Source organism: Nymphalis io, chromosome 7 (genome assembly GCF_905147045.1).
Source record: "Nymphalis io chromosome 7, ilAglIoxx1.1, whole genome shotgun sequence".
In the NCBI taxonomy this organism is placed as follows: domain Eukaryota; kingdom Metazoa; phylum Arthropoda; class Insecta; order Lepidoptera; family Nymphalidae; genus Nymphalis; species Nymphalis io.
In genome coordinates, this window is record NC_065894.1 from 90,350 (window position 1) to 105,784 (window position 15,435).

Consider the following 15,435-nt stretch of genomic DNA (forward strand, 5'->3'; position numbering starts at 1 on the left):
CCACATTTTGCTCTGTCGCAAACTAAAAGCATACGGAATCCATGGCTCCTTATTAAGATGGGTAGAATCATACCTAGACAGGAGAACACAATTAGTTGCAATCAAAGGGTACACTTCCTCCCACGCAACAATTACATCTGGGGTACCACAGGGGTCGAACCTTGGACCTTTATTTTTCATAATATTTATTAATGACCTAGCTAAAGAGTTGTCGTATCAATTTTTACTATACGCCGATGATCTTAAAATGTATTCTTCGATTAATAACGTCAATGATGCTATATCTCTTCAAAAGGACTTAGATACTCTTTCCAGATGGTGCACTAATAATCATATGACGCTAAATATAGAAAAGTGCTTTGTAATAAGTTTTACACTGAAAAGATCGAAAAAAGTACTTTTTGATTACACTATAAACGAAAACATACTTTCACGCAAATCCACCGCAAAAGACCTAGGAGTAATATTTGACGAAAAACTCTCTTTTAGGGATCATTACGAGTACATAATTAACAAGAGTAACAGATTGTGTGGATTCATAAGCAGGTGCACTAAAAGTTTTAAAAGGCCTAAAACTACTATACATCTTTACTGTTCCATAGTTCGCAGTATTTTAGAATATAATTTGGTTATATGGTCACCTAACTATGCCACTCACTGTGAAAAGGTAGAAGCCGTACAGAAAAGGTTTTTACGATTGCTCAGTTTTCGCTATCAGTACGGACGTAAACTCGAATGCTACAATGACAGGCTTAGTCATTTTAAATTGCAAACACTAGAAATGCGTCGTGACTGCAATAACTTAGTATATTTGCATAAAATAATACACGGTGTTATTGATTCACCCTTGCTTTTAAGATCCATCAACATAAACACTAACTTTAAATACCGACACCCTAGAATATTTACCCTGGACGCATACAATAACAACATATCATATCATAATCCTATCGGTCGTATGTGTCGCGCATATAACAAAATTTTTCTCGAAAAAGACGCGAATGATGGTTTTGACATTTTCAACAATAACCTAAATCTATTTAGAAAACAATTGGTTTCAATATTTTCAATTAACAACTAATAATAGTGATTAAATCTATTTTCTTATTCATTTCAACATTTCATAATTTCATTTTATTTTTCATTGTCATAACTTGTTCATATTTTTCTGTATAATTTTTTCTTTTCATTTATTGTAAACGTTTTTTGTAAAGTGTACAATGTATTCTTAAGTGCTGATGTTATTTGATTTTTATAAGTGAAATATTTCGTCTACAATCTGTGTTCACATAGTTGTTGGGTTATAACTTAGCTTGCTTATAATGTTTACTTATATATTAAATGTGTCTTTAGTTATAATCTGTTTTGTGGACCATAAATAAATAAATAAATTAAATTAGTTATTAGCAAAAAGCTGAGATGGCCTAGTGGTAAGAACGCGTGAATCTTAACCGATGATCGTGGGTTCAAACCCGGGCAAGCACCACTGAATTTTCATGTGCTTAATTTGTGTTTATAATTCATCTCGTGCTTAACGGTGAAGGAAAACATCGTGAGGAAACCTGCATGTGTCTAATTTCATTGAAATTCTGCCACATGTGAATTCTACCAACCCGCATTGGAGCAGCGTGGTGGAATAAGCTCCAAACCTTCTCCTCAAAAAGGGAGAGGAGGCCTTAGCCCAGCAGTGGGACATTAACAGGCTGTTACTGTACTGTACAGTTATTAGCAAATCGCTTGGAATACCTATATAAATATAAGGTTTGTTATCTTTACTCCATTGGAGTATCTCCGTTGGTAATTTTTTAGAGGGGTTGCTGGGCCTCTACCAAGAAAAAAAAATCAAACTATGACAGTTCAGTTTCGCTTCGTATTTTGATATTTAATCTACGAAGGTTATGTTTTCACATATATTTCATTTTCATTCATGAAACGAATGGTACCTTGCCTGTATTCAAAAGCAACTAAAAGGAATGTACAGTATAATAGTATGTAAAACTAAGTATTTATATAGACTTCTACGTTGTAGATAATTATTTGATTTCAATGATTTTTGTTTAAAGTTTCTTAGGTATCCAGCTTAGAATCATAGTGTTTCAGTATTGAGAATGTTTTGGTGCTTCGGGCTAGAAAAGAAAACGCCCCAGGCGCTTGCTTTGTTATGGCTCTTCAATATGTGTTAGGAATTTGTAATAGGATTGATAGTATATATCACTCAAAAATGACCGTTCATCTTTGGCATTTGTCATCGAGATACATACGATACTCAATGATTTTCACAATTATTATTTAGAATTAAAAAACTTTCTTAAATAAAAAACCAATTTGTATTTGTTACAGTTCTTCATACAAACGCAAAAATAATCATGGCTGTTTTGATAAGAGATATAAATGCATTTACTTTACATATAAATTTGACTTAGCACTCGAGTAGAGAACTAGAAACAAAACAACCGAGCCCAGCACTGACATTCAGACAACTTATACATAATATATATTATTTAAATTCCTATTATATATATAAATTATGTGATCATAGAAACATTTTGTAGTTTAGTATCAAAAAGTTATTCTTAAATATTTTATAGACGGGAGGACTGAGGTCAGTGGCGGCATAGGAGCTCGATATGCCTCTCACTTGAAGATCTTGCCCTGATTGAACTTGCGACCCTTGGAGTCGGTACCAGACCACGAGAAGTAATCTTGCACCAGTTTCTTGGTCTCCTCGCTCCTGGGATCTAGCTTCTTCCAATCGTATGACTCATAGTCAATCTAGATATTAGAAATAAAACAAATTTTTAATGTAAAATACAGTGAGAATAAATAGGGGTGACAGTATTCTGACACGCGGCGTCACCTGCCAGTCGGGCGACAGCGGGAAGGCGAGGCCGGCGCCGCGCCACACCCACACGCCCGAGATGCTCGAGTCGTCGTCGGCGCCGAACAGGCACACCGACGCGAACGCCTGCTTGCGCATCTTGTCCAGCCGCTGGAACATGCCTGCGCGCAGACCACACGGGTGACACGACTCGAAGATGACAACATAATTGTGTCGTTAAACATATTCGAATCCGTTCATTACTAACCAGTGATAAGGTTGCAGCTCATGAACACTTTGGAGAGCTCTTCGGGGTACTTGTACTCTGCATACCAGATAGAATAGTTTTCAGGGTCAAACTTCTCCCAGAAGTATGGGATAGACACTGCCTCATCCTCGTTGGAGTAGCACCTCTTAAAATCATCCATGTTGAAAGTGCTATCAACAAAGAGAAAATTAAAATTTATTTATTTGTTAAATGTTTTTAAAATATTTCAAACATACATAAATTCCACAGGTTTTCTTGTAAATATTATAAAAAACCTAACATTTTTGTTCATACCTGAATGGTACTCAACATTCACAGCTGATCTAAGATATTTTACAAATTCACATCTTATAATTATGTAAAATAACTTTGATCAGTTGGTTAGCAGTACATTCAAATTTTTTCAACAATTACACAGTTATAATAAAGTGATATATTTTATAAAAATTGTTAGTGTACTGAAATATTTAAAAATACACATGAATTTAAAAAAGTCTTAGTTCTTTTTTTGGAGTTGGTTAAAATGTGAAACTTATTAAGTTATATACATTACATTTATTTAACGATTACAAAATAATGGGTTTTGTTACTTATTTGAATAAGCACTAACTGAGATTTGTATGGAATTCTGATTATTATAATTAGAAAGGGTTATTTTATTTTTAATACTGAGTGGGCATTGTGTGATGCTGATTGTATTATATATACTATATTATTAGGCATGACACCAAAGTTACTATGATTGATTTTTACAGGAAGCTTCTTATATTTATGCCATAATAACTTTTATTTCTAAAAGAATTCATAATTTTTAATTTCATAATTTTGTCAATCTTAACAGATGATACTGAGTTCAAACCCGGGTAAGCACCACTAATATTTCATCTGCTTAATTTGTGTATATATTTCATTTTGTAGGTGACAGTGAAAGAAAACATTGTGAGGAAGCCTGTATGTTTTTTTTTTTTTTATAGAATAGGAAGGTGGACGAGCATATGGGCCACCTGATGGTAAGTGATCACCAAACACCCTTAGACATTGGCATTGTAAGAAATGTCAACCATCGCTTATAGTCAATGCGCCACCAACCTTGGGAACTAAGATTTTATGTCTCTTGTGCCTGTAATTACACTGGCTCAAACCGGAACACAACAATACCAAGTACTGCTGTTTTGCGGTAGAATATCTGATGAGTGGGTGGTACCTACCCAGACGAGCTTGCACAAAGCCCTACCACCAGTAATTCCACCAACACACATCGGAGCAATGTGGTGATATTCCAACAATAAGCTCCAAGCCTTCACCACAAGGAAGGAGAGGAGGCCTTAGCCCAGCAGTGGGACATTCAAAGGCTGTTACTTTATTTTTTTACTTTACAATTATAAAATTTAAATTAAATTTAAGTAATTTGTTGATTTATCAAAAACTTACCCCTTGGGCATGGAGTCAAACGGATCCTTAGATTCCTTGGGTTTCTCATCAATGTCATCATCTAATGTGGGCTCTGGTTTCTCCTCCTTTTTTTTAGGCTGATCCTTCTTTTCAGCCTTCTTTTCCTTCTTATCACCATCCTGTAAACATAAATTGTATGTTTATTTCTGGAATCTGATATAAGTATTTAATTTAATTTATTTATTAATTTATCATTTGCACTTTAGGGTAGATGGTAGGGTACTGAATGAATTTGCCACGGTAGCATGCGAAAGCGATCCCGTGGCGCTCCTCGTTAAGACGGAAAGGGTACCGCTGGTTTTTAGTGGGTATCCCAATGTTCGGGGCGCACTCGGCACCTTGGACACCGGCGCGTCCCATATACCCCCCCCCACTGTTCCCGTGGGGGAAACGCGTAATGCGTTTTTCCAGCGTTAAAAAAAAGGGTACTGAATTAAACTAGCCTTTTCTTTCAATTTGCATGCATTTTATGTTGTAGTGTTGGATAAGTTAATAAAAAAAAGATTATATTAATTTCACCTCCACATTCATGCCATTTAGTTTCATTATATCTTGAAAAATGTTACCTTTTTGGACTGAACAAGACACTTTTTAGGATTATAGGTGGGGGGTGCTTCACACAAGGTGATGGCTCCTGTGACAGAGGACACTTGCGGTTGGTTAGCCAGTGTCAAGAACCAACGCTGTACATTTACTAGTGACGAACGTAAGCTGGGGTCCAACACATTCTGTAATTTAACAGAAATTTATTCAAAAAATGCATTCTAATTTATGTGTTTTAGAATCAACAAATATTTAAAGTTATACCTGGAAAGCATGTATCAGTGTGGAGAAGACAATGATGTCAGCCAGGGTGATACGTTCTGTGACCAAAAATGTGCGTGTGAGCAGATGGTCGTCCAGCACCTTCAAGGCGGCTAACAGGTCGGTCTTTGCACGCTCCACATTCTGTTAACAGAAGCTATGTCATTACTAAGTTATTATATCATAGATAAATGCATAAATACTTCGAAAATGAATTGTTACTGAAATTGTTTATATATAGTTGAAATTGGTATAACATCAATGGATTAGCTTATATTAAATTAAACTCTTGAATTTCAATTACAATATAATAAAAATCCGATCCCAAATAGTATTATTCTTGAGAAACAATGAATGTTTGTTTAATGAGTTTTAAAATATTTTGTTACCTTGATTGCAATACAGATGACATGTATGATTGTAAAAATGCAATTATTGTCTAGCAGTTTTAAAAAAAATTTTTGGCTATGCCGTTGAGAGATACAAAGCTTTTTATCCAATTTTAGATACTTACAAAATCGAATGAAATACGAATTTGGTAATCCCAAATAACAGTTTGGTTTTTTGTTTAGTTATTACAAGAGGTTGGCAATCATTAAACAAATAAAATTCTGTGTAGCGGCGGTATTTCATTGTCAGCAATATTAAACAATATATATATTTAAAAATGTTTTGTATAAGGTAACCACTTATCTAACACTGCCTTTGATAATATTATTTAAAGATGGTGTAAATAAATGCTGATTGAACCTGTTTGTTGAACTGCATAATGCCCAGGTAAGGAAAGACCCAGGCGCAGGAGGCAGGCAGTAGCTCACTGTCAGCCCATGATGCCCACTGGTAGATAGCAGCCTGTGTGGCCACATCTGACCCACGGAGACTAGCATTTGCCACTTAAAAGAAAAATATTCAATTGGACAATTAGAAAAAGTTAATATTTACATAAAGTAAGTAGTTATCTAACTTTAAATTATAAAAGCATGTACAAAAAAGATAAAATTTGTGCAATAAAAATACGAATAACTTTTTCAATAATAAAATTAAGTCTGTGTGGAAAATACTATTGCAAAAATACCATGACATTCAAAGCAGTATTGTAATAATTTAGTTAACTTAAATACATAATATAATTAAGTATTGAATATTAATTATACATTTAAATTTATAGCTACCAAAAGGTTATAGGTAATCAAATAATCTAAAAAATTATAATAACTTACCATAGTAGGCAATTGCGTTGCTTTCAGTGAGTAGAACTTTCCCGTCAGCGCTTTCGTATGCTGGTACCTAAAATAATTTGCAATCATTACACGTCACCGTCAAAAACATCTGGTCCGATAACACATACACTACACTAATTAAATAATCATCACTCACTTTCCCGGCCGGGAACTTCTTCAAGAACCCATCTGACTTATTAGTTTCGCCAAACACAAAGTTAGGAGCTACTTTTACATCGGCTCCAGAGTACTGTGCGGCGATCAACGCCTTATAAGCACGAAAATTTTCCGGATAAGTATAAAGTACCTAGAAAAAATATATATAAAACATATTAGAACATAAACTGACGGTAGTGTCTTTCATTGCAAAACGCTGGATGACTTTAGATCACATAGATAATTTAAAATTTAAAAGCACGTACCCCGGCCGCCATGGTTGAGGTGTATTCGGAAAGAGAGAGATCACGGGGGAGGGGGAGGGTATAAGAGATTGACATTGACATTCACTGCAGTTCGTCGAAAAATTACTTAAACTAGTTAGCAAATAGAAATAAAAACATGAACTAAGTTTAAAGTTAATGTTTTCTAAGTGTAATTGTTATTTTTAATTTACAAAAAGAATATAAAATGATTGTCTCCCGTAAGATTAATTGATAACGTAATTATTGCTACAAAACTATTATTAAACTGACATAATATTTAAATATACCTTCTAAATTTTTACTCGATAATCGAATCGTAGCTATCAAAAAGTTATTATAACTTTATTAGATATACTTATTAATTCCACCGAATACTTTTAATCAGATAAAATTTTCACTTGTTGCCGTTTATTATCTATGTTTTTAAATTATTTATTTAATCTGTCGACTTTATTTAGATCGATCATCGATGGTGTGTTCTGCAGACAAGTCGTTTTTCATTAAAAAGTGATAGGATCAACCCAATTTAAAAATTGTTACAAAATATCAAGAGTGCTACATTCTTAACCGAACGTAATATAAAAACAACACCATGGTAAGAATCACAACGGTATTTGAATTTCGACTTCATCATTGGTTGCTCGAACTGGTGTTTCTGGGTGTAAACCGGTGATTTTAGGAATTTAGAAATAATTTGAATATTTAAAATTCGTGTCATTCATTAATTATTAGATCACTTAATGTTTGGCTATATTAAAGTAAATTTTAATTAACTGTAAAAATATGAATTTTATTTTTACAGGGCAACGAAAATTCAATTCCTATGGAGCTCTGTTCTAACTGTGAGTATGCATTTTGGTTTTGCAAAATCCTTCACCTTTCTGTGATTATTTTACTTGCCTTATTATAACCAGTGTTTCATTGCATACTATTTTCCGTTACCAATACCTAATCTTATTTGAGATAAAACAATCTTATCCTTTGAGTAACAACTCCCTATTGTAATGACTAGCATAAAATTAAGTTTTCCCCAGTACTTAACATATTGTTAGCTTCCCGTTGCAAGAGGAGACGAGTAGTGGATACATTTTGAGTGGGAGTAGGGTGTGCGTAAGAAGCATAACATGAGGTTTGTTTCAGCACGTGTTAACTGCATTGATTTTAAGGTGGAGAACTGTGAGTGTCGTAGTGTCACTCGCTGATGTTCATCTCCATGTTGACACACCGCACGTACACCCCTAATATCCAGAACAATTTTTTCTTAATTAATCTTAATTTACATAAATTTAATTTAAATATTATATAAAAAATCAGCATATTAATATTTTTGAATGGTGTAGGAAAACCATATTCTATATGTGAATGTTGTGTCATGTGTAAGCATTTAAATGGTGATTTGTAAACTAACTTAAAGTTTAGTATTGGCATCGAATTCAATTTAATGGTAATTCTGGCTATTGCCAGTTGTTTAACAACATAAACATTTTGCTTGCTATCATTATTTGTTAAATGTTATCTATGTGTGCATAAGCAGCTGGACGCCATAGTTCTTAGATGAAAGCTTATCTGTTTGTTCATTCTAGTTGTTCTAGGTGTACTATGATTTTGTTGTAATTTTTATATATTTATGCTCTTCTCTATGCTCAAAATCGAAATTAAAAATTGTTCTGGATGTACATAGATTATTTTAAAGTTTGGGCTAATGCATCCGCATCACCAGTGCCTCTAGAGTACAGAGTTCTTAGAATATATTGTGAATGTTTGTGATGGTTAGATTGTTTTATACATGTGCAGACGTGAGGAATGTATGTGATGGGAGATGTCAAATATTGGGTCACAAGTGAGTTTTCTTATGTTAAATAAATAAATGGCGACAAGTTAATTAGTCTATCGTATATTTGGTCAAATCGCCGTCGAGATAAACTTCCAGCTTAGGTTTGAGAATCCTAAAATATCCCCCGTGTCTTTTTCTATTTTTTTATGTTAAATTATTTCTGTTACTTTGTGCTTCTTATATTCAAAATGTGATTTAAAATGAGCTTCTTTGTGGACTTTCGTATCTGACTTCTCTCATTGCTTTATATTTTTGGTGGCTGGTGTAGACCGAGGCGACATGTTTGTCCGCCAGGTATCGCTTTCGTACCGTTTCGGCAGGAACAGATGCGCAATGCTTCGAGCACGGGAACGTTTAGAATGGCTTTGTATGTTAATAATAGAATAGCAGGTACTAACATACAACGTGGGCGTTCATAGATCGCTCACGACAGAACGACACTAATCGAAATACAGTCGGGTTGATGGTATCTATAATAGACGTAATACACACAAAAATAGAAGTCTTCTATTGCTTAATATTGTACGGAATTTAGTCATTGGTTTAAATTCAATACTTAAAGTAAATATTATCTCGATTTGTCATCATTATGTTATACATACTGAGTATAACAAATAGCTGTGTGCCGGTTGTGAGATAATCAGTATGCAGTTTGCATACATGACTTCCGCGCACATAAAACAATACGAATTCAGTCGCAGTTATCGCGAACACAATAATAACGAACACTGGTTCGACCTTGAAGTGTTAAGAGACGAACCCGAACAAATAATATTGAAAATGAACATCAACCGATTTAAAATAGGTCCACTCACTCATTAAATATCGAGTACCCACAACACTAGATAGCGGTCAATATTGTAAATAGCAGATTGTAGTATCCAAGCCACTTACACTGTACGCTTGCACTCGCCGCGGGCGGTCCGGCCGGGCCGGGCCGGGTCCGGTCGGGTCGCGCCGGCGAGCGCGTCCGCGGCATGATGTTTGTACGCGACGCAGTCGACGCGGACGAGATCCGGCGGCTGGGCAAGCGCTTCCGGAAGCTCGACCTCGACAACTCGGGCGCGCTGTCCATCGACGAGTTCATGTCGCTCCCGGAGCTGCAGCAGAACCCGCTCGTGCAGCGCGTCATAGACATCTTCGACGCCGACGGCAATGGCGAGGTAACGTTCACCTATTCGTTGACACCTTTGACGGCTCGGTGAGTATGGATTCCTCATTTCCGTTATTCAGTGACTAACGTCCGTCGTGTTCGTGTGCCGGATTGTCAAAATGTGATGTGAACTTATTGTGTTTTCGGTACAAAACATTACTTTTGAATATAATATTAAAATCTGAATAATAATAGTAAGTTATGGTAAAAATTATATTTGTAAAATAGTATTGAAACTCTTCAAGGTGGACTTCAAGGAGTTCATTCAGGGAGTGTCGCAGTTCAGTGTGAAGGGTGACAAGCTGTCGAAGCTGCGATTCGCGTTCCGAATCTACGACATGGACAACGATGGCTTCATCTCTAACGGCGAACTCTTTCAGGTAACATAAAGCTTTGAATTGCCCTCTGCCATTTGCAGAGTTTTGGCTGTTAAATTTAGTACTATTTTCGATCATTTCGTTAGTTCTATTCAAAAAATAAACTTTACTTTCTTAGTTTCAAACCTAAACTAAAGCTTAGTAAATAATAACAGACCACAACTTCGCAACGACTTCATTTTATAATGATCTTCAACCATTAAATAATTTCAGGTTCTTAAAATGATGGTAGGCAACAACCTGAAGGACACTCAGCTCCAGCAAATCGTGGACAAAACGATCCTCTTCGCCGACAAAGACGAGGACGGCAAGATCTCCTTCGAGGAGTTCTGCAACGTGGTGGGCAACACGGACATACACAAGAAAATGGTCGTCGACGTGTAGGCGACCCTCGCCGTCTCCACTGTTTCTCGAGAAGTTTCTTGCCACGATATTGTACTTCCATTGAAATTTCAGGGTCGTCGTCTATCGCTCGTATCCCATCGGTCGTTGCGTGTCGTACGAGACACGTCGTGTTCTCGAGATCCCCTGGAGGGAGACGCCACTCTTTCTCATTCGTCGTCGGCTCCTCTTCGCTCTAGCTAGAACACTATTCAAATTGTGCGTCTGTTGCCCCTAAGTCGATGTACTGTAAGTGAACTTGTGTTTGTGAACGCGGTTGTCGTCGCTGTGCGTAATAAATCGAGTGACTTCGATTCGATTTTCTCTCGTCTCGTCGGAATAGTTTTCTTGTTTGCGAAAATGTATTTTATTCAAGTCATACTTGTTTTCCAAATAACTTATTTATTAAACCGAGTCGTCCGTCTCGTGTGATATTGTACAGTTACCGGAGCGACTAGGGGCGACCGAGGCGCCTCAAATCTATCATAATATATCATCATACATTACTAATTAAATATAAGACATACATATATTTACTTTATATTATAGATATACATCGTTAGAGAAACTTTTATTGTAGTCAAATAAATGGATTTTTTTTTATTATTTTGTTGCAGTAATATTAATTCGTATTGTTATTTAGTATTTTATGTTACGTTAGGTATCGGTTTCAATGCAGTCGGTGTGTGTAGGCTCTAGCCTAGCCTCGGCCGGGAGGGTGCTGTTCCGCAACTTGGAATGCCCGATATTTCGTTAACGCACACCAGTCGCTCCTGTCCCATCAAATGCTCTTTCAATTGCGAGGTTAGTGCTCATCTTTATGCGCAGAACTTTTTACTTAATACATTTAAGATTAGTAAAATATATTTAAATAAACTATACGTCGACCTTCGAAAAATGTCGATATTTATAACAAAATTAAGTTAAATGTAAAACACATAACATCTCTGCTTATTAAAAACAATATTACGATAGGTACAATTAAATTATCTTTTAACTTTGTCCGAATTTAATAAAAATAAATTAAGAGTAAACTGTAATATTAGCTGTTATTTATACTGTGTTGAGAAACTCGAGCGTCTCCAGGCGCTATTATATCAATACATTATATATATTGGGCGACAGCTCCGCGAGCGGGGCGTCCACTACGAAACTTGCCTCCCGCCGACACCTGCGGAATGAGGAAATAACTAAACAATCCTTTGTGTGTATGCAACGCAAAGGACCAAAGCGTACGGTTTACGTAGTGGCCGAGTCGGTCCCTCCGTCTGTTTCCGTATCCGTCCTAACCCCCCCTCCCTCCTCAGCTCCCGTCAGCCCCCAGTGCCATACCTCGTGTTACCGATATGATATGATTACTGTATACAAATATATTATTTATCACATATCACCATGGAAACTAGCCCAGTATGAAACTCACATGAGTAATAAGATAACACTAACGATGAAGTGTCGGTTAGGGAGTTCTAACAAGCATTGTGTATTTTTTGTTATATTAACATTTAAAAAGTTTGTGTGTATAAATAGCTCGACTCTAGAGGAATAATTGTTTGTTGTATACAAATTAATATAATATCATAATTTCCTTAAATTGTATATTATCTTTATTCCCGCGCGGGTCGTGTTTACTGATCGGTAAAACTCATAGCAGGAATTTATCTCCTAATAAATATACTATATTCAATTTTCGTATCATAAACGATAGGTCATAAATACAATTTTAAAATATTTTCTTCTACCGATCATGGGAATGTTAATGGATATAATTAAATTATGGATTGTCTCCGCTAGTTGTGTGTTATATTATAGAATACTTAAGGGAGGTTGCATCCAATGAGCCAATGGTATTGTATGAATGTGTTTATCCCTCTCCTCTAAGAAATTTTGGAAATTCACTGTAATAGCAAAACTCATGCATATTCGTCTCTCGTTGGATGCGATCTAATCAGAGCTGTGGTCGGCGGCACCTCACGATATAATGTAGCGAGCGCACGTGAATCTTAAACATCTAGTCACATTTGTTGTGAATTATATAATATATGTAATATTAACGCGTATGTACCTACTTAGTCTGCTCCGAAACGAATTGCGTTCAATTATTACGGCATGTTCAGAAATATAATTTCTAAATCAGCCGAGAAGTACAAACATTTTGATCTGATATTTTGACCACTTTTGTCTTTAATCGGTAGACCATGAGGCTGGATTATTTTAACTTTTTAGGAACGTTTCAATTATGTTTGCAATTCAAAAATATAGAATAAAAATTATAGCTATAATGTTAAAGCCTTATCTCGGGAAACGGCGACATTACGCACTCGACACGAGTAGTTTTTATGTTTCTATTGCTTTGTGACCATTATTATAATTGTCGCTTTAAAAAGAAACCAACGACACAATGGCTGTCAGCGAGTTATGTAATAAAACATAATTACTATAATAAGTTGTAAAGGTGAGCCGTGGTTACATTGAAGTTTATGTGAAAAATATGTAATGGGAAAATAATGTGTCGCTACAGTTTTGAAAGCAATATAAAGTATTTTTATTTTTTAAATTATGCCATCGTGTATTTCGGTTAGTGGTTGTTAACAGAAATGAAGTCATTTTCTAGTGTGTTGGAAACGTTTCCTCGATGTCGTCGTTCCCGGTACTGCACTCTGTGCACTACACTGCGTCCTTAGGATATGAACATGTTATACTGTAGTTGATGTTGTGTCGTCTGCTCATCTCCATCAGTAGGTAGCGTGTCCTAATAAGTCTGTTCTCGATTGGAACTGATTATAAGTTTTAATAAATTTTCAAATTTCCTTATGACTTTTTTATATTCCTCCTCTTTTAAAATTTTATATTAATTCTTAATTGTCTATGGAAGAAGTTTTATTTAGACGAGTTTCAATATTGTTTGAATAATAATAAAATACTTTTGAAAATTATTAAGTTTTTTAACTAAAAAATATGTATTATTTGTATGAATGTGTTTATCCCTCTCCTCTAAGAAATTTTGGAAATTCACTGTAGTACTACAGGCCCGGTCTGAGGGATCCAAGGCCCCTTTGACATTTTAGGCAGTTTGATATTTGAAACTCCCAATTCCAAAGTGGTTACAGTAAAATTATATTATTTTTAAAGGCTCCATTTGTTGAGTACTACAATATTTAGATGAATAGTATACAACTATAATGAACAAACAATAAAGAAAACTGGCTAAAAATCGTTTGTAAAAAATTAAAGCTACAATATACATAGGGCTCATTGGTTGGTTATTCAATTTAAGTACTAAATTGTATAATGATTAAATCATTTTTTAAATTTTGATTTAACATGGGTAATTAAGCCTCTTTGCAGATGAAACGTAAACAAAAAATAAATACTAAATAACTTTATTCAATCATTACACTACTAAGTCTATCTACACAAATCTGGTTGCAATACCTAATAGTTTGGTGTAGTCAGCTCCTTTAGCGTGGGTCCTCTCTTTGAGTATAGTGCGCAGGATCGTAGGAATGGGGACATGGATACGAGTGCCGAGAGGAGTGCCGTTGTCATCAATTAGGACAATGTTGTTGCTATCAAACTTTGGCACTTTTACTTTTTGGGTTTGTTTTAAACCTACTAGAATTCCTTTCTTTTTTTGACCTTTAATAGCTACCATTACTCTATCTCCAATATAGCCCACACCTGTGAAAATTAAAAGATATATTATTAAAATACAAGGTAATAGAAAAAACTAATAATAATCCTATTGGTATAAGCTCATAACAGTCCTTCAATATAAATTTTATTTCTATAATATTATACTTTATTAAGTTAATACGTATTGATAGACCAAGTAACAAGCTTTATCTTTATCTCAAAACATAATTTATTTATTTCTCAAGAATAATTTTAAGCACTTGCTGTTTTTTGTGCTTCCATCTGAATAAAATTTGATTTAATCGATCCAGTGGTTTAATAGTGATGTGGTAACAAAGTGACAGGATTCCTTTTGCATTCATTATCTTAGTCTGATTACTTTGATAATTCTGTTTGCACAGTATTTTGAAATAAAAATATACTCTTTAATTAACAATGCTAATATATATATGATATTTAAAACAAATGTGTACTTTGTCTCAGTTACTTATAACAAATATTTGAACTTGTAAACAAAATACAGTAGTTGATTGTAAACTACTCTTGCCAATAGTTCCTTCCTGAGAATAGTTTTTGTAGTATGTATAGACTTATATTTTCGTTATACGTACGTTTTTTGTTGTAGACACAAATAACTTTGGGTGGTTTGCCTTCTGCCATAGCCCGCTTGCCTATTTCAGAATTATCCACTACTCTGAGGCGGGTCAGTAATTGTACTTCATGTAAACACGTTGTCGTGTGAAAGCCATGTGATTGAATTGTACTTATTTTACTTATCAAAGTCCTAAACATTTTGATGTTCGTTCAGTACTTCGTTTAAAAGTAAGGTTATATTTTTCATATATGACAGTGACGTTTGATTTGGAAATATCAAGTTATGCACGCTACGTTCAGAAATGTATAGTTTTCGACATTTCATATTTTATTTCTAAATTCTTTCTTGTCTCTTAATTGAGCATTGAGTAAATAACAAGGTAGGTATTTAAATCCTTTTTTATGACAAATAATATAAATACCTGACTGCAATTATAAAGTGTCGTTCTTACAATAGACTCAAAATAACGCTCACTGTA

General features: G+C 34.9%; 3 protein-coding genes across 4 annotated transcripts; 1 reads left to right on the forward strand and 2 right to left on the reverse strand.

Annotated features, from left to right (window-relative positions):
* Window positions 1–1,856: 1,856 nt before the first annotated feature.
* Window positions 1,857–7,086, reverse strand: LOC126769591 (elongation factor 1-gamma). The gene is made up of 10 exons (XM_050488455.1): window positions 6,985–7,086; window positions 6,720–6,869; window positions 6,563–6,629; window positions 6,093–6,235; window positions 5,346–5,486; window positions 5,105–5,266; window positions 4,518–4,657; window positions 3,087–3,256; window positions 2,858–3,000; window positions 1,857–2,772 (listed from the first exon to the last, which is right to left on the reverse strand). The coding sequence occupies exons 1-10, from the start codon at window positions 7,063–7,065 to the stop codon at window positions 2,635–2,637; spliced, it is 1,335 nt and encodes a 444-aa protein (XP_050344412.1). The 5' UTR covers window positions 7,066–7,086; the 3' UTR covers window positions 1,857–2,634.
* Window positions 7,087–7,386: 300 nt separating this feature from the next.
* LOC126769634 (calcineurin subunit B type 2) lies at window positions 7,387–13,536 on the forward strand. 2 transcript variants are annotated; one of them, XM_050488516.1, is made up of 6 exons: window positions 7,387–7,579; window positions 7,787–7,826; window positions 8,125–8,160; window positions 9,818–9,981; window positions 10,217–10,351; window positions 10,562–13,536. In XM_050488516.1, the coding sequence occupies exons 1-6, from the start codon at window positions 7,577–7,579 to the stop codon at window positions 10,730–10,732; spliced, it is 549 nt and encodes a 182-aa protein (XP_050344473.1). In that variant the 5' UTR covers window positions 7,387–7,576; the 3' UTR covers window positions 10,733–13,536. The 2 variants fall into 2 exon arrangements, with proteins under 2 accessions (XP_050344473.1, XP_050344474.1); XM_050488517.1 differs by lacking the exon at window positions 8,125–8,160 and having other exon boundaries at window positions 7,388–7,579.
* Window positions 13,537–14,093: 557 nt separating this feature from the next.
* Window positions 14,094–15,211, reverse strand: LOC126769641 (39S ribosomal protein L14, mitochondrial). Its single transcript, XM_050488527.1, has 2 exons — window positions 14,974–15,211; window positions 14,094–14,407 (listed from the first exon to the last, which is right to left on the reverse strand). The coding sequence occupies exons 1-2, from the start codon at window positions 15,152–15,154 to the stop codon at window positions 14,139–14,141; spliced, it is 450 nt and encodes a 149-aa protein (XP_050344484.1). The 5' UTR covers window positions 15,155–15,211; the 3' UTR covers window positions 14,094–14,138.
* Window positions 15,212–15,435: the final 224 nt, after the last annotated feature.